Source organism: Eumetopias jubatus, unplaced genomic scaffold (assembly GCF_037043125.1).
Source record: "Eumetopias jubatus isolate StellerSeaLion01/CBP00866 unplaced genomic scaffold, mEumJub1_p1.0 scaffold_5, whole genome shotgun sequence".
NCBI classification, from domain to species: Eukaryota; Metazoa; Chordata; class Mammalia; order Carnivora; family Otariidae; genus Eumetopias; species Eumetopias jubatus.
In genome coordinates this window covers 132,896,089-132,920,164 of record NW_028274811.1, presented here as the reverse complement: position 1 = coordinate 132,920,164, position 24,076 = coordinate 132,896,089, and the positions used below count along the sequence as shown (strand labels likewise).

The window sequence follows — 24,076 nt, the reverse complement described above, 5'->3', positions numbered from 1 at the left end:
AACCCACTAACACTAAATGAAATATATGAAACTAAATGAAAATTATTTTTGAAGGATTATACACCAGAGAACAATGACAATAATCCCAGAGAAAAGGGAAAGATATGATGTGATCTTCTAGTTTGCTGCCTGGGAGAGGTTCCAAAGAAGAATATAGGAAGTGCAAGCCCAGATGGAGTCTGTCCATCCCCTGAGTTCAAGCTGATAGTCCATGTCGAGAACAAAGTGTCTAGAATTTGAAAGGCAGAGTAATTCATGGGAGAGAGCTTCACAAAGAGGGAACTACTGACATCTGAAGAAAATATTATTCAAGTTTTCAGCTGAGTACTGATCAGAATATGTTTGGGGACAGATAAAGTGAGGCAATAGAAGTAATCAATCACAAGGATTAGGAGGGAGCAAAACTATGAACTGGCACATTGTAGTTCTAGAATAGTTCTAGTTTCCACCAACCAAAGAGAAATTCATAACTCATGGGGCTTTGGTAGACTACTCAGGAAGGTCTTCTTGATTATGGGGCAAAATTAGGTCTAGAAAAAGTGCTGCTAATAAAGCACAAAAGCAAGGTCCAAAAAGATTAAGATGTTGTGAGTAATTTAAACACACATCTGAGGGGCGCCTGGGTGGCTGGGTTAAGCGTTTAAGCCTCTGCCTTTGTCTCAGGTCATGGTCCCAGGATCCTGCTCAGCAAGGTGTCTGCTTCTCCTTCTCCCTCTGCCCCTGCTCCTGCCCTGCTCGTGTGCACTCTCTCTCTTTCACTCGTGCTCTCTCTCAAATAAATAAATAAAATCTTAAAAAAATCTGAATGCAGCTCAGAAGTATTTATGAAAATGCAAAGCTAAAAAAAAAAGAAAGAAAGAAAATGCAGAGCTACCTAACACTAAACACAATAAAAGCACAGTGTTTGTCATCCAATCAAAACTTACAGGCATGCAAAAAACAAGAAAATATGACTGCCAGGAAAAATCTGTCCATTGAAAACAACCCAGAAATAACACTTCCAGAGAAGAAATTATAATCTATGAAATGAAAAAAATACTCTAGATGGAATTAAAGCAGGTTAGATATTGGAAAAAAAAATTAGTAAACTTGAAGATGAAGATGAATGGGAACTATTTACAATGGCTAAGAGGCAAAAAGGGAGACTAAACAAACAGCACCAGGGCACTGTATTGCACCTTTAGGGGACCTAGCATAATTGGAATGAAATTTCCTTAAAGAGAAGAATATAGGGCAAAAAAATATTAAAGAGACTGGATGAAAACTTTTCCAAGTTTGAGGAAAGCCATAAAGTCACAAATTCAGGAAACTTTATCAAATACAAAATAGATGAAGCATATTATAGAAAGGTATATCATAATCCAATTGCTTAAAACCAGTGCCACAATTTAAAAGCACCCTGAGGAACAACTGGCAGTGTATGAAGAGAAAAATAAACATTAAAGACAATGCAAAATTTTTGTTGTATTGGTACAAAAAACAACACATCTAAAGCTGTACCTAGAGGGAAATTTATTTATCACTAAAACGCACATATGAGAATAATAGTAGGCTCAAATCAATGACCTCAGCTTCTGACTCAAGGACATAGAGAAGAAGAGCAAATGAAGCCCAATGTAAGCAGAAAAAAAGAATGAAGATCAGAGCCCAAAAAGAAAAAAAAAAGAAAAGAAAACAAACTATTGAAAAAGCAATTAAACCTGTTCTTTGAGAAGATCAATCAACTAAAAAGTCTAGTCACACTGGCCAAGAAAAAAATGGCTGTCATTACTAGAATATCAAAAGGATAATATGAACATTACGAACAACTTTTGAAATTCATCAACTTTGATGAAATTCAAAAATTCCTTGAAAGATGAAGAAAAAGGAAAAAAAAAAACAAGCCTACAACTACTAAGGAAATAAAATTTGTAGCTGTAACTCATATAAAAAAGATAACACAGTCCTTTGCTTTTAAGTTCTACCAAACATTTAAAGAAAAATAATGTCAATTCTATGCAAACTCTTCCAAAAAATTAAAAGAGGATCTTATACTTCTGACTGCATTCTGAGACAGTATTACTATGACACCAAATCCAAACAGACATTACATGAAAACACAACTTTAAAATTATGTCCCAATAAAAATGGGTGCAAAATTATTTTTAAACTTTAGTAAACTGAATTCAACAATATATAATTATAGTGTAATGTGGCTAAGTGACATTTATCCCAATATTTGAAAAATAAATCAAATAATACATTATTTTACTATATGGCCATCTTAATAGACAAAGAAAATACCATTTGACAAAATCCAAACTCTATTCCTGATAAAAATACTTAGAACAAAAAGAATAGAATAAAATTGTCCCTGCAGATGGCATCATACTGAATGATGAAAGACTAAATGATTTCTTCATAAGACAAGGAAGAAGGCAAGGATTTCTGTTCCTATTACTTCTATTTAACATTGCTTTGGAGGTTCTTGCCAGGACAGTAAAGCAATAAAATGAAGTATAAAAAATGTTTTTTGTAGACATAAAACCCACAAAATACAGCTGAGAAAAATCTCTATATAGGCAGAGAAAAATATATTATTTTGGGTTAATAGATTCAGTATCATTAGGATGTCATCAATTCTGCCTACATTAATCTACACACTTAACACAACTCAAATAAAAATTCTAGCAGAATCTTTTGTAGCAGTTGACATATGAAAATACAAAGGGCCTAGAATTACCAAACAAATTTAGAAAATAAAAAACAATGACAGTATTTAATTTCAAGACTTTTTATAAAAGTACAGAAAACTGTGATTTTTGCAAACATAGATAAATATATAATTGGATCAGAAGAGAGAGTCCAGAATTAGGTCCATATATACATGGGCAATTGAATTTTGACAGTGGTATGAAGGCTATTCAGTGACAAGAATAGTATTTGCAACGCATGGTGCTGGAAACATTGGGGATCCATACACCAAAAAGCAAAATGAGGTATGATCCATACCTCATACAATATAAAAATTAACTTAAAATGAATCATTGATGTAAATATAATACTGAAAACAATAATCTTCTAGAAGAAAACATGGAATAAAAATTTTGGGATCAGGCAGATGTTTCCTATATAAGGCACTAAAAACTCAATCCATAAATTAAAAGTTAATAAATTAGATTTCATCAAAATTGAGAACATTTGCCTTTTGAAAGTCACTTAATGGGAATGTAAATACAAGCCACTAACTGGGAGAAAATATTTATAAATCACGTATCTGATAAAGGACTTGTATCCATTGTGTGAAGTGTGTGTGTGTGTGTGTGTGTGTGTGTATCTCCAAATCGATAATAAAGAAATAACACAGAAAATCTAAGCAAGTATTGAATAAACACTTCATCAAAGAACATGTATGGGTGGCACATTAAGCATATAAAAAAAGTTCAACATCGTTGGTCAGATAGGCAATTAAGGTACTATTATACACCTATTAGAATGGCTATAGTTAAAAAAGGTTGACTCTTTATGGTCCAATCATAACACTTCTAGGTATTTACTCAAGAAAAGTGAAAACATAACTATACAAATTCTGATTCACAAATGTTTGTATATATACTTACATACAAATGTGTATAAAGGTATTGCAATATCCAAGTGTTTGAAACAACTCAAAATGTCAACCGATAAGTGAACAGATAAGCAAATTGTGGTATCTCTGTAAAATGGAATACTTTTCAGCAATTGGAGGGATAAACTATTGATGCACATAACAACATGGAAAAATCTCAGTATAGTTAGGCTAAGTGAAACAAGTTAGACAAAAGAATAAATACTGTATGATTGCATTTGTACAAATTCAAGGAAACCCAATATAATCTGATCTATATTGAAGAAACCTGATCAGTGTTTGCCTGGGGATTAGGGGATGGGTTTTAGGAAGTTTGGGAGGGAGGCATTAAAAAGTACATGAGCAAACTTTTGGGGGTAAGATATATGTTCGTTTTCTTGATTTTGATGTTTTAGTGGGTGTATGAATATACAAAAGTTTATCAAATCATACAAATTAAAGTGAAATTTATTGTTGGTTGGTAATACATCAATACATTTGTTAAAAAAGAATTAAAAGGCTGTAATTTTCTAAGCCAACATGTCTATAGTTGGAGCTTATGAAATTCCCTATTGTGGGCAATGGGAAAAATGAAAGGAAACTAGACCAAATTCTGAGGGACAAAAACCATGTTTTGCCCTTTGCATAATTTTGTCCCTGAGGGATCTGCCTTGTATAACTCAAGTCAGTCCAATTAGTCTACAAATGAGGAACATTATATTAATTATCTCTAATTAGTAAACAGGTCATTAAGAAAGCAGACTAGGTCTGCCAAAGATTTGGCTATGCATTCAGATCAACGATAGTTTGAATCATCAGTCTGTTAATTATTTGTACTGTGTACTTTAACCCTTTGCATCTCAATTTATTCTTTTATAAAATTTGGGTGATAACAATTGTACTGCCTAATAAAGTTGTGGTGACGCTTAACTGAACTAATAAATATAAATCTCTTTAGATTCTCTAGCTTATAGCAAGTGCTCAATAAATGGTAACAATTATCTTACAGAAGAAGGGATAGGCAAAATGTTTGACAGTCTCGTGTCATGAATTTAATGCCACAGTTGGACATAGCTACCCATCCTCACCCACCCATCCTATCCATTCATAACTATATTTGCATTCCCCCTAAGAACCACATGTAGTAATCACTTAAGATTCCAGCATATTTGAAAGCTTTGAAAACGTTAATGCAATATTCAAACTTTGGGAAAGTATTAACACTATACTTCACAATACCATATTAATTTTAATGTTTGCCATACTCAAATATCATTACTTTCTTTACTAATTCTCTGTTATTATTAGAATATAATCTACATCCTGTTTTTTTCCCAAAATTTTAATAGATGGTATGCCGAGTGATTATTTTTAAAGGAGAAACCAGTATTAACTGTATGTTAACTGCCTGGAATTTAAATAAAAATTTGAACAAACAGTGTAAAAACAAACAAAAAAGATGTTTCAACATTTTCAAATTACTTCTTAATAGTATTTCTAGAATAATTTTTTTCTAATTTATCTGTTTAGATTACTTATTATTTGAACTGTGATTTCTCCAAGAGAGACAATGAGATGGGAATCACAACAGCTAAAGGATTAAAATCACGGACTCTGGAGCCAGATGGCCCGATTCTCAAACCCAGCTCTGCCACTCACTAATAACCTGTTTGGCAGGTTATTTAAATTCTTAGTAACTTAATCTTATCTGCAGGCAGGTATAATAATAGGATCTACCTTATAAAGTGATGAGTTAAATGCAATAATACATTGAGATCACTTAGAAGGCAGTCCAGCTAGGAGTTTGTGCTATGGAAGTGTTTAGTCTTGTTACTGTACTTGATCATACATAGTACAATGTAATTCTTTTCACACACACTTATAAATAGTGAGAAGATGATTATTTTTCTGCAAACTTAAAGTTTCACAAAATACTTACTTTATTAAATTGTTCATGGCATCTGGGTCATATGCTGTAACCTGTCCAATGATGCTGCCCTCCTTTACATCTTCATCTACTTCTATCAAGTAAAAAAGTTTACTGAACACAGGAGGCTCATCTATATCTTGCACAGATATTTTGACCACGGCTGTGTCTTTGAAAGGTCCCAGGTGTAGGAATCGTGGATCAGGGTGAGTGTTACTTGCATCCACTCTTAAAGTGTACAGCATTTGGTTTTCAAAATCTAAATTCTGAAGTTAAATAAGAAAAATTAGTATAATATAGCAGACATGACAATGGAAGACAATATTAAAGTTTAATAACCAGCTCTGTTAATGGTACCAGTAATTGTGGTTAAAAAACTTTCCCAATTATTGCTTTATAGGAATATCAAATAAATTAGTAATTTTTTGTTTTGTCTTATGCTTATTCATACAGGGTAACTGAATATAATGGTATGCACATTAAGATCAAGTCCTACTTGATAATGCATTTCACATTTTGATGGCCACAGGCAAATGTATTATCTAATGGACATATAGATTATTTATTATTATTATTACTATTAAAGTTATACAAAGTTAAAATCAGAGAAAATATAGAATCAAGTAGAGATTCAGCAAACTATTCATATAAGTTGCTTCCTTTGGTCCAAAATTTCTAAAACTGTTATTTTAAAAAGTAAAACAAAACATATTTCATTAATCTGAACACTGTGGAAAGCAAGATGTAAATGAAAACAGAAAGACCAGGAAAATAGAACATAATCCACATTTAGCTGGATTATAGTATGTAAAGTTTCATAATGTTTTCCCACACTGCATCCAACCTAAAACATGCAGAATCTTCAGGTTTTATCTGCTTGAAGAGGCTAATTTAAATATTTTAAAAAGTGCATGAAACAAAGTTATGGCTGTATGACTTTTGGGGACCACAGAAAACGTAAAACAAGTACTTCTGAGGCTATCTAATCCTAGTTTGATTTTCTACTCTAAGCACAAGTAGTTAAGGTTTTGCATCACTTTTTAAGTGTCAGTGATGAAGATGGTTCACTTATTTGAGATGAAACCACAACCATACCGACTTCTATGAAAGCTGGACAGTGTGGAAAAATAAATCCTAGGCTTTTCTTCCCTTAACTGAAAAGCAAAAATAAACTATAAGCGCTCAATGAAAAAATGAAGACAGCATAAAGAAACCTGTTTGACAGTTATAATCCCTTCCTGTGTATCCTTGTCAGTGATGACATCAAACATGTCTGCTCCATCTCCTTCAGCAATGCTGTATTCCATCTCAGCATTTTCCCCCACATCAGGGTCATTGGCTTTTATCCTTCCAAGATGGGTTCCAAGAGGTACAGACTCAGGAGAATTAAATTGATACGTACCTGAAAATTAAATCAGAGATGTTTTGATATTTCATCTTTAGGTAACAAAAATCTTTCATTTCCTCTGCCTTTTTTACTTCAATAAATTAATTTTAAATTGGGAGAGTTTTTTTTCATATTGAATTGTAATTATAAACTGTCAAAAAATAGGTTTATTAAGTTGGAAAAATAATTTATAAAGGCAGAACACTCTCATTTTGTAAATGAGAAATACTAAGTTCCAGGAAGATTAAGTGAGTGAGTTTCCAAGGTTATTTAGACACTAGGTGGTAGACATGATATTAGAATCCAGAACTTTTGCTCAAGAGGGCAAGAAAACCGATTATTAACTATGTATCTAGAGCTTTTAATATTGTCATTATATATTTTTACATATTTTAAATTATTTCAAAAACACGGACTTATTCTTATATCCTAAGGCAAGGATAGAAAACTAAATCCATACACAGAAACTTTCCTTTCTTCCTTTCTTCCTTCCTTCCTTCCTTCCTTCCTTCCTTCCTTCCTTTCTTCCTTTTTTGCTTCTGAATTAATGTCTTTAAGTGGGATATGAATGTTTCTATTTCCTGCAGTTTTCAGCCAATCATTATATTGTTCTTTGCTGTCCTTGAAAGGATTTTAATTTGTGACTATTATTCAAGAGACAATAGGAAAAAGTTACAAAAAGAGTTAATGAAAGTTAAAAATGTTTTTAAACACTTAATATGTGCTGAACTCTGTATAAGGCCAAAGGCTCTCAATATTAATTTATTTAATTCTAACACTAGTCCTCATAAGACCAAGGTAGTAGATACATGATCTTCAGGGATAGGGCTCAAGGAAATCATCCTATGAAATTGAGAAATGCAGGGTGAATAACTAAGTTTTTCTGACTTCAAAGTCTATACTCTTCCCAATTTGCTTGGTGATTAAGAAGGACTTCTAAATCCAACTGCCTGGATTGGAATGCTCATCACTGGGCAAGTTAAATTCTCTAACCCTTGATTTCTATGTCTATAAGAATAGGGTGATGGTGACAGGAATTAACTCGTAGTTTTTTTTTTATGAGAATTACATGAAATTATGTCTTTAATATGTTTACTCCATGGCTAGTTCTTAAATATTTTTATTATTACTGCTATTATAGTTCTAAACCTTTGGCTAAGATTATAATAGATCCTGGAATTATAGAGTGGCAAACCATTTGAGAATTCAAGTCATACTCTTTCAGTTTATATTTAAGGAAACTGAGTGCAAAGTTTAGATTTATGTTAATTAAACTTATTATTTATATTCTCAGCAAACTTTTTAAAACATTTATCAGATGTGTATGTCAAACATCCAAAGTTGAATCATCAAATATTTTAAATTTGACTAGTTTGGAAAATGCTCTAATGTATTGGATTCAATATCATAAATTTAAATTTGAGACCCCTTAATTGAATATTTCAAAATAGGGCCCTTTATATTTTTATTCATTGCAGAAAGGAAACATCTGCAGCAAAGGATTAGAATCTGTTTTTATAGGAACTCATGGCATGCAAAGCATCCATGGTTTAACATACATGCCTAAAATGGTGATGACTAAAAACGTATTGACTAATTTAATCTTTGTAAGTAGGTAACAGGTATTAGCAAACTTTAACACGTCTCAGATGCTATCAGAACTAAGATATACCATAACTCTATGGGCCATTAGGAAGAACAAATGCTGCCAATTAAACCCACCTTGCACTGATTTTGATACAGTATCTATTTCAGAGACTTTAAAACATGTAGTGTGTGTTTTAGAATCAATTGAACATAATAAAAAATAAATACGGGAGTATTATTCTTATATACGGACAAGATAACTGAGGTCAGAGAGGTGACAGACGTGGATTTGTAACCATGTTACAAAGGCAGTCAGAATTGAGAGTCCACACTGTGAACCATGAAAGAGATAAGAAAAAGAGTGAGATGATCATAGTGAATATTGGGAAATCAATTTGTGGAAATTGTGATATTTTGTCAGGGGGACAGGTTGTGGATTTGCCTTTCTTCATAAACTAATCGTGAAAATACTAGTACAAATATTAGCCTCTGTTTGTAGTGGTGTAGGAGAAGGCTTCGGACATGAGATAAATAAAACCTTCCTTACTCTGGGGAAATCGAGGAGGATTGTTGTTGACATCTGTCAGAGTGATGTTTACTGTGGTGGTTCCAGAAAGGCCTCCCATCTGGCCGCCCATGTCTTTGGCTTGTATAACCACTTGGTACTGCTCTCTATTTTCTCTGCTCATGTCTGGTAGTGCAGTTTTTATTATGCCTTTTAGAAAAAATAGACAAATATTTTACAATGTAATCACTGAGTTTTAAGATTAACCTATGCAAGATCTATTTTACAGAAGTTCATCATAACAAACAGATAAAAAGTTGGTGTACCTAAATGTATGAAATCCATAAACATTAAATTGTAATGGACAGAACAGAAAGAGTTCTTCTGTTGGGGTTCAGTAGAGCATGAGATTAGCCATAATACCTCCCTTGCTAAAATGTAACGCGGAGGCCCCTGAGGGCAGGGAGGGTTTCGGAGAAGGGCGTAGACCTTTGGGATTCTGAGGCCCGCTTGGCCCCTCTGTCGTTGGAATGCTGGGGGGAGTTACCTTCCCCGAAGCTCTCTTAGCCCAAACAGCCGCCTTGTGATCTCAGAGATGTATGCATTGTCCCCTAGGCTATGTTTAGCAGAACACGCAGGTTAGCATATCTTTCCCGTAAATCCTCCCAGTTTCAGTAAGACCCCTTGTCACACATCACATGCTTGAGAAGCAGTGATAAAGATTTGTGATTACCCTGAAGGACTCATAAAAGCGGGAGCAAAGAAGAGCAAAGGGTCTTCGTCTCGGAGCGTTGATCCCCTTGCCTTCTCCTCTCTTCCACGACAAAGTTTGGAGTCATCTTTCATCCCTCGGTACAGGGATTGCTGGTCATTCCCAGCATTCTTCCACAGGCTATTGTACAGGGAATGAGTTTTGCTAAATCAATTTAATTATCTCTTTGATTAAAAAAATTAGCTTCATTCAGAAATCTTCAGATTAATAAGCTTGCTTGATTTTGATGATTGTCACATTCTTTAGGTTTTGAGTATTTCCTATGACACATAAAGTGCTAAATCTCTGAAATTTTGTATTTGGTGTCATGAATTTATAATAAAATAATAAAGAATAGTCCCAAAAGCTAACAGTTCAAATAATCTATTTAAATAATATGAAATTTGCTTTTATTTCCATGGAATACCTGTAGGGAATAAGTGAAAGCATGATACTGAATCAATAGCTTTTAAACTACAGAAAAATCTTTAGTTGTGCGTCCAGATGCATTACAACATGAGAAAGAGACCAAGTCTTAAATGTTATTACCTGATTCTGGGTCCACTGAAAAATATGGCTGTCCTTGCAATATGCTGTAGACCACTTTGGCACTGTTTCCATAGTTGGCGTCATCTGCATCTGTTGCGGTCACTTGTATAACAGATGTCCCTAGATGAATCCCCACCCAAACACAGACACTTAAATACTTCTAACTTCGAAAACTGTCTCTCTGAAAAATTACTGCAAGTCGTGTGGTGTGTTAGACAATGGTATATGTTTAAAGAAATTTGTTTAAATGGTGTTGCCTCAAACACACACACACACACACACACACACACACACACACACACACACTTGTCTTTTTCATTCCTTTCTTTAAATTTAAATATCCCTTAATTTTATGGTTGGAGCTATCTGTAAAAAAATCAGCAACCTATTTTATCGTAAAAATGAACATAATGAGACAAATGCACTGCATTTTTTTGATCAAAAATATTGAAAGGAACAATTTTTCACTGAATACAATGCACATACAATTTTCAATTAATGCACTTATTGCTAACTGGAAATGTGTATACAAAGATAAAACCAGCGTTGGTAAGACCCAGGCTGCTTTTTACTCTGGTAAATTAACTGTATACTGTAAATAGAAAAAAAAATAGAGGGGTCCTATTTTTATAAAAAACAAAATGACCTAAAATTGACCTGTCATTTTGTGTGTGTTTGAGATATAAATGATTATTAAACATCTGTGTCTCCCTTTAAAATGTAGTTATCAAAGTCATATATGATTATATTTATTGATATGCTACCTATTATTTGCTGCACAAAATGAAATCATAGATATTTCCCCCAAAAGTTAAGAACGTATATAGTTCTATTACAGGCAGTACTGTAATTTAACACCACTCTGTTTAATTTTATTTTATAAAACTTAAACCATTTTCTTTTAATTTTATCACAAATTATCTTTAGATGATAAAAGAATTTTAAAGGGGCTAGTTTCAGGAGCTTAACATAATGTAGTGTATTAATGGGCTTTTCTGATATTTCACTAATCATTATAAAGATTGAAAGCATCGTTATAAAACTTCTATTAACTAAAACCTTCTATGTATCCCTTGGGCAAAATGAGTTTGTATGACATTTTCTAGTATACTACATATAATTTTCCAAAGTTTGACTGATTCTTACGTAGATTTTAAAATTCCTTAGGACAGGGCAAGTTCCATCTTGGCCCTGTCACCTACTTTAATATCCCATATGTTACACACTCAGAATTTGTCTCATTGACTTGTAGTGAATGTTTCTCAAAATTTGCATGTATATGCTTATGCAAATCCTAAAAATTAATTAATTGTACATTAAGAGTAAATTAACAGCTCATTTTCCATCAGTGTATCTGAATACTAACACATGAATTTAGCAGTAGTCTTTTTTATGTTTTTTTCAAAATTCATTAACATAAGAGAACTTGAGCTCTTTCTCTTCAGGCCTAGAACTGATACTTGGTACATCCTGTGTGAGGACACACTGTGACGGATCCTAGGTGTTCTCCTTTGTCATTTAAAAAACACCCACTCACATCCTTGCCAAAGCAAAAATAATAAAGTGATCTCCACCTCCCCACAGTAATGTTTAGAAGTTAAACTAAAGTGGTTTTCTGATTTATATTGAATTTTTTTATATAAACCTATGTGAACATACATTAGTTAGAATAAGAACTGTTTTCATAGTTGAGGATTCTTTGACATATGAGTTATTCAGTGTAATCAATATGCTAAATGAAAGTAGTTAATTCATCAATTTCATGACATGTATTTTGCTACCACTTTCATTTTTCTTTTACTGTGGATATCATTTCATAATGAAAACAGGTAAAAATACTCCTCTATACCTTTTGACACTTTTAATAATATACTTTGTTGTTCAATCTGTTTTCTATTGTTTGCTTTTTATTGTGGGTATGTGATCTTAGAATATATCCAAAATACTTCACCTCAAAAAGACAAATAATTTAATCTAAAGAATAAAAATCTTGTAATGTGACTAAAATGTTATACACACTCAGACAGTACTAGTACTATCCCTTCTTTTAGAGTCAGGGTAATGATTAGGAATGCTGTTAAACACTGATGACCACTGACAGCATATTATTATGATATTTATAATGGTAGAATGAAAAAGAAGTACCTAGTGTGATGGACTTTAAGGAATGGGTAGTTGTATTTATTTCATAGGTTGTATTTTTTTCATACACTTATTGCACAGTTAATGTTTAATAATAAAATTAGAAAGTAGTTTCTGTGTTTTTTGTACTGATGTTATAACTGTGTGCTTATAAAGATGGATTAAAAAATTGTGATTTTTATACCCCTCTGAATTTTCTGAAATATTTATAATTTTCATTTGTTCTCAAATAATTTAAAATATTTTACTTTTCTATCAAACAAAGATTACAAAATTAACTATAGTGAAGCCTGAATGACAAGTTTATTATATTTGTGATTTGTAGGCTTTGTCCTGTGTGATGTAAATTCTCCAAAGGCAGAGGCCATGTCTGGTTTTATTCAACAGTTTATCTTTGAAGTGCAACAGAGTTTCTAGCAGAAAGTCATAAGGAGAATGAACATTTACAGAATGGTTAAGGTAGACTAGGCAGAATACTCAGCCCTTAATTTACATGAGTACTTTATTCTCTTGAGAAGCATGAGATGAAGGCCTTGAGACATAGAGAGGTTGCTCATGGCCACACATCTAGTAGGTGATAGAGATGGGATTCAACCAAGCTAGTTTGAGGAAAGGAGCACCGTTCTAACTACTTCATTAAATGGCTTGTCTGGCACTGTGGCTATGATTAGACACATTATTGAATCCACAGGCAGTGAACCCTAAGAAGAGCTTGGATTAAGTCTTAAAGGATTCATTAGTGAGTTCTGTGTGTGATCTGTGAAAACTACAGAGGGATTTCTTGTTGAGGAGATGATGTGGGAGGGGCACTGGATAAGATTTTTTTTTTAAGATTTTTTATTTATTTATTTGAGAGAGAGAATGAGAGAGATAGAGAGCACGAGAGGGAAGAGGGTCAGAGGGAGAAGCAGACTCCCTGCTGAGCAGGGACCCCCCCCCCCCCCCCGATGCGGGACTCGATCCCGGGACTCCGGGATCGTGACCTGAGCCAGAGGCAGTCGCTTAACCAACTGAGCCACCCAGGCGCCCCACTGGATAAGTTTTTGAGAGACCGGTTTGGGGAAATACCCAGTCCATGAGAAAGTAAACCCCGCAAATTTACACAGTAAAGGATTTTGCTTAGATGAAGATGAATGCGTGCAAATATAGAAAAGTGCTAGATAATCTCTAATCAAAGTTTAATGAACACAAAAAGTAAAAAGATATAAAAAGTTGGGATCTGCCATAATTATTTAAATCAGGGTATCCCATTTTCCTTCATTATATATCCTTGTATATTATCCAGATTATGTGTTCTGATGAGAAGATGCTAATGCATTTCAGATTTCAACAATTGGAATCATTTGATTTTAACTTTTGAAAAGGAGAGAAGCATGTGATTCTGGAAACACAATGGAATAGGGCATATGGTTTTGACAGAAAGAAGCATGGGCAGAGCAATAAAACAGGGAGAGGAGTGACTGAGACAGAAAAAGAAGAGACAATTAAGACAAAAATAAACAGGGAAAAAGGCACAGTGTGAGGGAGAACATTGGAGGATATTATTGGGGAGAAGGGTAGGATAATAATAAAGAAATTTCATTTTATTTCATGAGACTTTACCTCCAAACTTAACAGGTTTTTTTTTTTTTTTTTTTAAGCTCTGGTTTAAATGAAAATCACTAATATAATGAAAATAATATCAGAATTAAATCATTGTGCATTACTTAATTTACAGAAGCATTCTTTATTATTTGTTTATGTACAGGCTTTAACTCTTAGTGTGTAGGTTACACATAGCTTGAAAAAGTTCCCAAGTATCACCCTTTAGTTTTTCTGTAATTGATGATCTACGTGAGTAAAAACAGACAATCACATCTATAAAGTTATACTGAGTTAATATTAATTTTTTTTTAGAGTTACATACAACAAAAAAATATAATTTCAAAATATAAAATGCATAGACTTTTTATTTAGATATTTTATACATTAATAGATCTAAAATCTTAATGTAAAATGCAGTCACCCCCCTTCCCTGTTATTTGGATTTAATTTTATTGAGAAGCACATTTGAATTAAAAGAATAAAATAAGAAAAATACTGGGGCGCCTGGGTGGCTCAGTCATTAAAGCATCTCCCTTCGGCTCAGGTCATGGTCCCAGAGTCCTGGGATCGAGCCCCGCATTGGGCTCCCCGCTCGGCGGAAAGCCTGCTTCTCCCTCTCCCACTTCCCCCTGGTTGTGTTCCCTCTCTCGCTGTGTCTCTCTCTGTCAAATAAATAAATAAAATCTTAAAAAAAAAATACTATGGGGTAACTAACAGGGTGATGGGTATTAAGGAGGACATGTGATGTGATGAGCACTGGGTGTTATACGCAACTAACGAATCAATGAACACTACATCAAAAACTAATGATGTATTATATGTTGGCTAATTGAATTTAAATAAAAAAAGAAAAATGCTGCTTTTGAGGAGTTACTAAGAATCTAATAAAATTAGAAGTTTTCCATAATAAGCACAACTATTTTGCAGTAGGGGAAAATACTAAGGCATTAAAATTATCCAGTATTCCCTGCTTTTATTAACCTTTTTTTTCTTCTTATAACTAGTAAAGTAATAAATAATGTGTTTTGTGGCAAGTCAGTTTAACTTTTTTGGGCTTATTTTTACTTATTTATTAGAAGAAGTGTAATGTGGTGTCTTTGTGTGTGTGTGTGTGTGTGTGTGTGTGTTTGTGTGTTGGCGTATAATATGTATATTTCTACTAAAAAATAGTCACACATACAAAGTCTATCTGTGGGTCAAATAGGAAGCAATTAATTCAGTGATGTCATTCTTAGTAGTAATAATAATTATCGTCCATAAATAGGATCAAGATTTACCTGTAGTTTTTATTTATTATTAAGGTTTTATTTATTTATTTAGTTGAGAGAGAAAGAGAAAATCTTGAATAGACTCCTAGCTGAGTGCAGAGCCCATCACAGGACTCCAACCCAGGACCCTGAGATCATGACCTGAACCAAACCAAGAGTCAACGCTTAACTGCCTAGGCCCCCCAGGTGCCCCAAGTATTATTGGTAGTTTTTAAATCTTCTTTTATTAATATGAAAAGCTGCAACCACAGCAATACAAGTACCTGCTATATGTTTCTTCTTTTTTCAGTTTTGTTGGAATTGTAGGCACAGAGGCAATGCAATTGACAATAACCTAAATTCTCATTTTTTAAGGCCTGCAATAACTAGAAATTGTACTGCCCACAATTTAAAGTTTATATAAATGAAATATAGATTGCCTTACAGGAAGGGCTTTTTGGACAAGATAATCTGCAAGCCTTCTTCCATGTATAAACTTATATTCTGTATTTTATAATGGATATTGAACAAGTGAAGTCTTTTATTTTTAATAAAATATTCAAGTGCTTCTTTTAGTGCTGATCATATTACATACTTGATAAATATTAATAAAACAATGATATAGAATATATTTGAATTATGTAGATGTTAAACAGCACAAGATAGTATGGGGAAAATACAGGTTATTTGAGTTTCAATATTAATAGTCTGATAAGTAAATATTCTGATTTTTAAAAAGAGGTAATTTGAAAAATTTAAAAGTTATTCAAATATAAATCAGTTATTAAAATGTGTCATATTCAAATACCTGTCTCCCAAATTATACTTGTTATTCCTGTAGGTATATCAAATCTATTTCCAGAAAGATAAATGAAAGTTTTTGTACTATTAAGTGTCAAAATATCTGACAAAATAGGGGTGCCTGGGTGGCTCAGTCAGTTAAGCTCTTGGTTTTGGCTCAGGTGATCATCTCAGGGTCATGAGATCGAGCCCAACCCCTCAGTGCAGAGTCGGCTTGGGATTCTTTTCCTCTTCCTCTCTGCTCCTCCCACTGTTCACACTCTCTCTCTTCCTCTCTCTCTCTAATAAATAAGTAAATAAAATCTTTTAAAAAATATCTGTGAAATTAACATACATGCAGAATAAACAATAATGTTTTATAAAGGTTAAAGTGTGTTAACCAGAAAACCAAACTAGTTTAGAATGCTCATCAACAGGAAGTTGAGGATGCCTGGGTGGCTCAGTTGGTTAAGCGACTGCCTTCGGCTCAGGTCATGATCCTGGAGTCCCGGGATCGAGTCCCACATCGGGCTCCCTGCTCAGCAGGGGGTGTGCTTCTCCCTCTGACCCTCTTCCCTCTCGTGCTCTCTATCTCATTCTCTCTCTCTCAAATAAATAAATAAAATCTTTAAAAAAAATAGGAAGTTGAAATGGAGAGTATAATTTTAGATGTACCTTCATCTCAAATATAAGCCCATAAGGAGATCATGATATATATCTACCTTAGCTCACTGGTCGACCTATATAAACCAATCCATTACTTTCCACGGAACTATACCGAGCTAGCAGAAATTTTAAAATGTTAAAGAAACCACAACCACTCATATTTCATCCTAGGCTTTCTGATTTCATAGGACTCCTGTCTGATTTGATAACTCCCTTTCATATAATTGGAATGAATACCTGAAAAGGCAGTTGAACTGCACTTTTCTCAGATGGATGAGATTTCAATTGAGGTGAGAGGAAATAACTTCTTTACAAACACCTGTTTTTTCTGGGTAGATGACACACATAGTTAAGAAACATTTTGTATCATTCACTCAGTAAAGGTGGATATGTTTGTTTTTCCTCATAAGGAAACCATTTTAGACTGAAACATGTATTAATTGTAATAATTTCAAAGTTAATCACTGAAAACTGATTTTGAAATAATATTCAACTAAATAGTATCAAATTTTGAAAATCGGTTGCATATTTTGGTTATTTTAGTAAGTTTATATCACTTCTTTTTTAATATGTTATGGCTTAATAATAATCAGCTCTTATCTCATTAACAAATCTAAACTGACACATGCAGGTAAAATTGCATAATAACAGATGGTATTTAAAATTGTAAGCAGCCTTTAAAATGAAACAATTATTTTCAGTTTGCATAATAAACTATTATTTGGTAGTGGAACACAGCTAAAATAACATTAAAATACTTGGAATATTGTTATTATGCTACTAGGTTTTTTTTTATCTTAATTCATTTGCTTAATATTTCAGAATCCTAGGTTCCTAATTAACAGAATGGGGATTTAAAGTTCTATTTCCCATACCTTCCACATAAAGTTGTTTCAATGATCAAATGAGATGATCAAAAGAAATTTGTTGTATGCAAGCATTAGTTGTTATGCAAAATAATGCAAGCAAAACTGTCCAAAACTGTCCTAAACTGCTGACACTGTTTGATATCCCTTTTCTATTTCAGGCAAAAATACATTCAGCTTGACTGCCATTTGAATAGCAGTTGAGTAGAGGTGAAAATGTTGGTTGAAATGCAATGGAATAACTGTTCTCTGTCATCATATTTTTAGATCATATTTTTAGATACCATTTTAGGTATAAGTTACAACATAGCAGGAATCATTAAAATATATAAAATTGAAAATAATTAGAAGTGACATAGTTAAAACTAAAGAGTAGTTTTCAGTTATATATAATTCTTTTTTTTCAATCAACATATTTATTGAGTACCTCAGTTATATATAATTCTTATCTTGAAAGGGGCTACATATGGTAAATGTATGTCCATAATAATCACCTTAGCAAACAAACAAAGATGTTAAGTTTACATGGATTAGCATATACCTACCGACTCCAGACATTTCAGGAACACTGGCAGTGTATAAGTCTTTTGTGAATTTTGGTTCATTGTCATTGATATCATGGATTTTAATAATAAATTCAGACTCAGGTTCCACCTGCCGCCCGGTCTTTCTGTCTATAGCCTTGGCACGAAGAATGTATAGGGATTTTTCTTCTCTGTCTAATTTCTTTGCAGCATGAATATCTCCTGTATTTTCATCTATAACGAATAGACTGCCAGCTCCATCTCCTGTTAATATGTATTTTAAATTTCCATCTCCTTTATCTTGGTCAGTGTGAAGCTTCAGAGAGGCAGAAAAGAAAAGTTCTATAAATACATGCATTGTTATTACAGAAAAAAATTAATTTTGGCACATAGCAATTCATCTCCACATAACATCACTGAAACAATGATTACAATGATTATCTTAATTTTCAGTGTAAGAATACTAAGAATTTCAGTTTTATCATTCTCAAAAATTTTAAATATATTTACACGTCATAAGGGGCTAAATTTAAAAGTAAGATAAAAATGAATATATCTTTTGAAACAAAGTTTTGAATGGCTCGAAGATTCAAACCTCTAGTACATAAACAAGAAAAAAAGATCTGTAAATCTAGAGCTTGGGTAGATATACTCCTGATTGCATTTAACATCATTCAACTCAAAGAGATGATGTGAGACATTCTGAACTTTTGATGATAAATTTAGAATATATACCATAATTGTAAACTGATTTTACCTCCCTTCAGTATGATATTGTTTATAGATTCAGAGGCTCTGTCTTCAGAGAAACCAAACAGAGAGAGAGAATTTTAATTTTAATTTCAAATATTCTTCTCTATATGGCTTTGGGAACGTACACTTTCAAACATGGTGGTCTCATTTTTTTGGAAGTCGACATATCTATAGGCTTATTTAAAATCCCAAGTGATATTAAAAATACAGGGCTTTTCCACTGGCCATATAAATATTTTTTTTTTATAAATTATCTTTCTTTTTCTGATACATAACGATCTTAAAAGTAGACTTCTTAATGTAGAAGGCTGTCTGCCGAGTCCTTAAAATAGACAAATAGATCATGTATTCACAGAAATTTAGGAATTGGAAAAAATCTTAACATTTTTTCAAATCTAACACTATTCTGAAACTTGATTCTTAACTAGCCTATCCCTGCTTTGTTGTCTTCCATCATATACTTCACAATTCCCATTACATCCTGGCTCCACCTATTTCTTTGATGTCCCATTCCATCTTTGAATTATTTGACGATTTAAATAGTGTTTTTTTTTTATGGTAGCCAAAAAAACAAACTTGGGATTCATATTTTATTCCTCTTTACTTTTAATCCCAATGCTAAAATAATCATTTGCAATCTTTTCTTCTCTGAAATCTCTCCCCCACTCATCTATATGTCTCCGTCTCTTTGGCTATCACCCTGGTTTTGTCTTCCATCATGTCTTATCTGGACCACTTTAGTAATCTCCTAATTGACGTCTGCCTCCCCTATTGCTCTACTCCAAACAATTTTCAATTCTAAAGAAGGTGATTTTTCTACATTAAAAGTCTGGTCATGTTACCTCTTGGCTTAAAAATCTTCAACAAGTTACGGTGCAACAGAAACATGAAATCTTACAAACCTGGGTTAGTTCCATGCAAATTTTTGTGTTATATTGGGCACATTGTGTATGTATTTAATCTAAACCTATTCTATTAAAAGGACATAGTTTTCTTTTAAAAATAATCTTCATTTTTATTATTGTTCTAATTGTCTCGACTCTATCACCTTATTTATACATCTTCCATAATCTCATCCTTGTTTCCAGAGGCATCTCTGCCACCTTTACCCACTTCATTATCATTCTGTACAGACCAATTGTATTATTTTGCCTTGTACTATCTTCTTCATTTTCAGAGGGCCTGTTTCAGCTTTCATACTTGGTGTTTGCATTTTTTCCTCTTACCCTTTAATACTCTTCCCCTTCTCTGCTTTGTTTCCTAACTAAATATTTATCATAACTCATTTAAGATAGGGATGACTTCTCTGAGTCTCTAGATTAGAACAGATACGCCAGCTATGTAATTACAAAGCACATTGCAGTGTCCTATCATGATATTCATCACATTGAAATTGCTTACCATGCCCACTAAACCGTAAAATCTAAAAGAGAAAGATTGATATTTTTCTTTTAAATTGCTAAGATTTCATTGAAGATGACATAAAAATGTAAAGGCATTCCATGCTCACATACTGAAAGAAAAAATATTGTTAAAATGTCTATACTATCCAAAGCAGTCTACACATTTAATGTAATCCCTATAAAAATACCAACAGCATTTTTCACAGAGCTTTAGCAAACAATCCTAAACTTTGTATGGAAAGATTCCAATAGCTAAAGCAGCCTTGAAAAAGAAAAGCAAAGCTGGAGGTATCACAATTCCAGATTTTGAATTATATTACAAAGCTGTAGTAATCAAAACTATATGGTACTGGCACAAAAAATAGACACATATATTAATGGAACAAAACAGAAAAACCAGAAATGAACATGCAACTATATGGTCAATTAATCTCAACTAAGCAGTCAAGAATATCCAATGGGAAAAAGACAGTCTCTTCAGTAAATGGTGTTGAGAAAACTGGACAGCAACATGCAGAAGAATGAAACTGGATGACTTTCTTATACCATACATAAAGCTTAATTCAAAATGGATGAAAAACCTAAAACCATAAAAATCCTAGGGGAGAACACAGGCAGTAACTTCTTTGATGTTGGCCGTAGCAGCTTCTTACCAGATATGTCTCCTGAGGCAAGGGAAACAAAAGCAAAAGTAAACTATTGGGACTTCATCAAACTAAAAAGCTTCAGCATGGTGAAGGAAACAATCAGTAAAACTAAAAGGCAACCATCAAAAAACACGAAATCTTGCCATTTGCAATGACGTGGATGGAACCAGAGGGTATTATACTAAGCGAAATAAGTCAATCAGAAAAAGACAAGTATCATATGATCTTTCTGATACAAGGAATTCTTAATCTCAGGAAACAAACTGAGGGTTGCTGGAGTGGTGTGGGTTAGGAGGGATGGGGTGGCTGGATGATGGACATTGGTGAGGGTATGTGCTATGGTGAGTGCTGTGAATTGTGTAAGACTGATGAATCACAGACCTGTACCTTTGAAACAAATAATACATTATATGTTAAAAAAAAAAAAAAGAGAGAATAGTAGGAAGAGAGAATTGGGGGGAAATTGGAGGGGGAGATGAACCACGAGAGACTATGGACTCTGAGAAACAAACTGAGGGTTTTAGAGGGGAGGGGGTGGAGGGATGGGTTAGCCCAGTGATGGGTATTAAGGAGGGCACATATTGAATGGAGCACTGGGTGTTATATGCAAACAATGAATCATGGAACACTACATCAAAAACTAATGATGTAATGTATGATGACTAACATAAAATAAAATTAAAAAAAAAAAAAACAAACTAAAAGGCAACCTTTGAAATGGGAGAAAAGATATTTGCAAATGCCATATCTGATAAAGGGTTAATATTCAAATACATAAAGAACTTATAAAACTCAACACCCAAATAACCCAATTTAAAAATAGGCAGATGATATGAATAGACATTTTTTTCCAAATAAGACACACAGATGGCTAATAGACACATGAAAAGATGTTCCAGATTGCTTATCATCAGGGAAATACAAATCAAAATTACAGTGAGATATCACCTCACACCTGTCACAATGGGTAAAATCAACAACACAAGAAACAACAGGTGTTGATGAGGATGTGAAGAAAGGGGAACCCTCTTGCAGTATAGGTGGGAATACAAATTGGTGCAGCCACTCTGGAAAACAGTATGAAGTTTCCCCAAAAAGTTAAAAATAGAACTATCCTATGATCTACCAATTGCACTACTAGGTATGTACCCAAAGAATAAAAAAATACTGATTCATAGGGATATGTGCACCCCAATGTTTATAGCAGGATTATCTGCAAGAGCCAAATTATGGGAAGAGCCCAAATGTCCATCGACTGCTAAACGGATAAAGGAGATGCATGTGGGGGTGTGTGTACCATATGATTTCACTCATATATGGAATTTAAGAAATAAAACAAAAGAACATAAGGGGGAAAAGAGAGGAAAGCCAAGAAACAGACACTTAACTATAAAGAACTAACTAATGGTTACCAGAGGGGAGGTGGATGGGGATATAGATAAAATAGGTTATGGGGATTAAGGTGGGCATTTGTTGTGATGAACATCCGGTGTTTTATGTAAGTGTTGAATCACTAAATTCTAAAACTGAAACTAATATTACACTGCATGTTAACTAAACTGGAATTTAAATTAAAACTTGAGAAAAAATGTCAATGGAAATTTTACATACATGCACATGAATCAAAATTATTTTTAATTTTTTCTGGGTATTTATCAGTTTTCCATGTATTTAACATAATGATAATATGTCAACCTAAAAAAATAGCCACTTTATTACCAAAATGAATGTATTTGGGAATAACAGAGGAACTCTAATTCAGGACAAGCAAACTATGGCAAGCCATAGGCAAATCTGAGGAGACAAAGAGAAAGTCAGCTTTTATTAAGTTTGAGGAAGAAATTGAGGACGGTTGTTTTAAACCAAAGTCCATTGGACAAAAACAAGAATTTGAGGATGTGACAGTTTCTCATTGGCTGCAAGTGGTGGTTAGTGTGTTGTTGCTGGAGCAGAAAGAGATCATCCTTCTTGCAGGTTATGGAGGCTGCAACCTGTGTTAGGTGTGGGAGATATGTTTTTATATCTTACTTAGATTCGAATACCTATGGAAACCATTCACTTTTCATTTTTTAAAATATTTATTTATTTATTTATTTGAGAGAGAGAGAATGAGAGATAGAGAGCACGAGAGGGAAGAGGGTCAGAGGGAGAAGCAGACTCCCCGCTGAGCAGGGAGCCCAATGTGGGACTCGATCCCGGGACTCCAGGTCATGACCTGAGCCGAAGGCAGTCGCTTAACCAACTGAGCCACCCAGGTGCCCACCATTCACTTTTCAAACATTCTCTCCTCATTTAAAGTACTTTGAAGTCTGGAAAAATATTTACCCAGCATGGTAATCATAATCACTGCACTTTTCTCTGAATGATTTTATATTTGATTTTAAAAATTTCAAGGAAAATTCAGTATTAAAATTATGCTGCTGGCACTGAATATGGGGTGCAGAGAGAAATTAAATTATTTATGGATTTTCAGATTAAGTACATTATCTAAAAATACTGAATTTTACAAGATTTTTCAGAATAAGTATGTTGTCTGAAAATATTGAATTTTAATTAAAAATAAAATACTTGCAACAAAATGATATTATTTTAGTCATTCATATATTAAAATCATTATAATTTAGGTTTATATTTTATTCCTACCTGTTCTAATTCCTTCCCTGATATTTTATATATACTCTTTATTCTGTTCATTCAAATGCTATTTTAAGAGAATTATGTTACATAAAAATCACACATTTAAAGCAGGTATTTATATTATTCCATTTTAAGAATGAAAATTCACAATACTTCATTTCTGGTGCAAGCTTAGAAAAAAAAATACTATCTTAAAATACTGGAGTTTTTTTTATCATGTACATTATTAATTTTAAATTATACATTTAGAGTTTATAGAAATCAATAGTAAAATCTATTATACCATAACCTAAATATAAATAACATCTTATACATGAACCTGAGACTCAGCAATTTTATAGGATCAATGAAAACAAAATAAAGTAGTAATATTATGAATATTGCTTATCTAATAGAGAATAAAGGCCACATAGAATTCCTAGAGAAATATGAGTACTCAAATATAGTTATTTTCTTTAGCTTTTAAAGTACCAAGTAGTCCTCCCTCCCTGGAAGTAACTTACCTGCCTCTTCTAAACTTGAATAAAACCCTGAT

The 24,076-nt window shown here is 33.2% G+C and overlaps 1 protein-coding gene across 1 annotated transcript in view; it reads right to left on the bottom strand.

Moving 5' to 3' along the window:
- The window catches only part of CDH9 (cadherin 9), an 82,417-nt gene that overhangs the window by 16,870 nt on the left and 41,471 nt on the right, over positions 1–24,076 (bottom strand). Inside the window, exons 2-6 of the mRNA XM_028098028.1 lie at positions 18,123–18,417; positions 10,293–10,412; positions 9,035–9,202; positions 6,728–6,915; positions 5,526–5,779 (exon numbers count right to left, since the gene is read on the bottom strand). Of these exons, the coding sequence (XP_027953829.1) occupies positions 5,526–5,779; positions 6,728–6,915; positions 9,035–9,202; positions 10,293–10,412; positions 18,123–18,417 (1,025 nt within the window). The remainder of the gene's footprint in view (positions 1–5,525; positions 5,780–6,727; positions 6,916–9,034; positions 9,203–10,292; positions 10,413–18,122; positions 18,418–24,076) is intronic.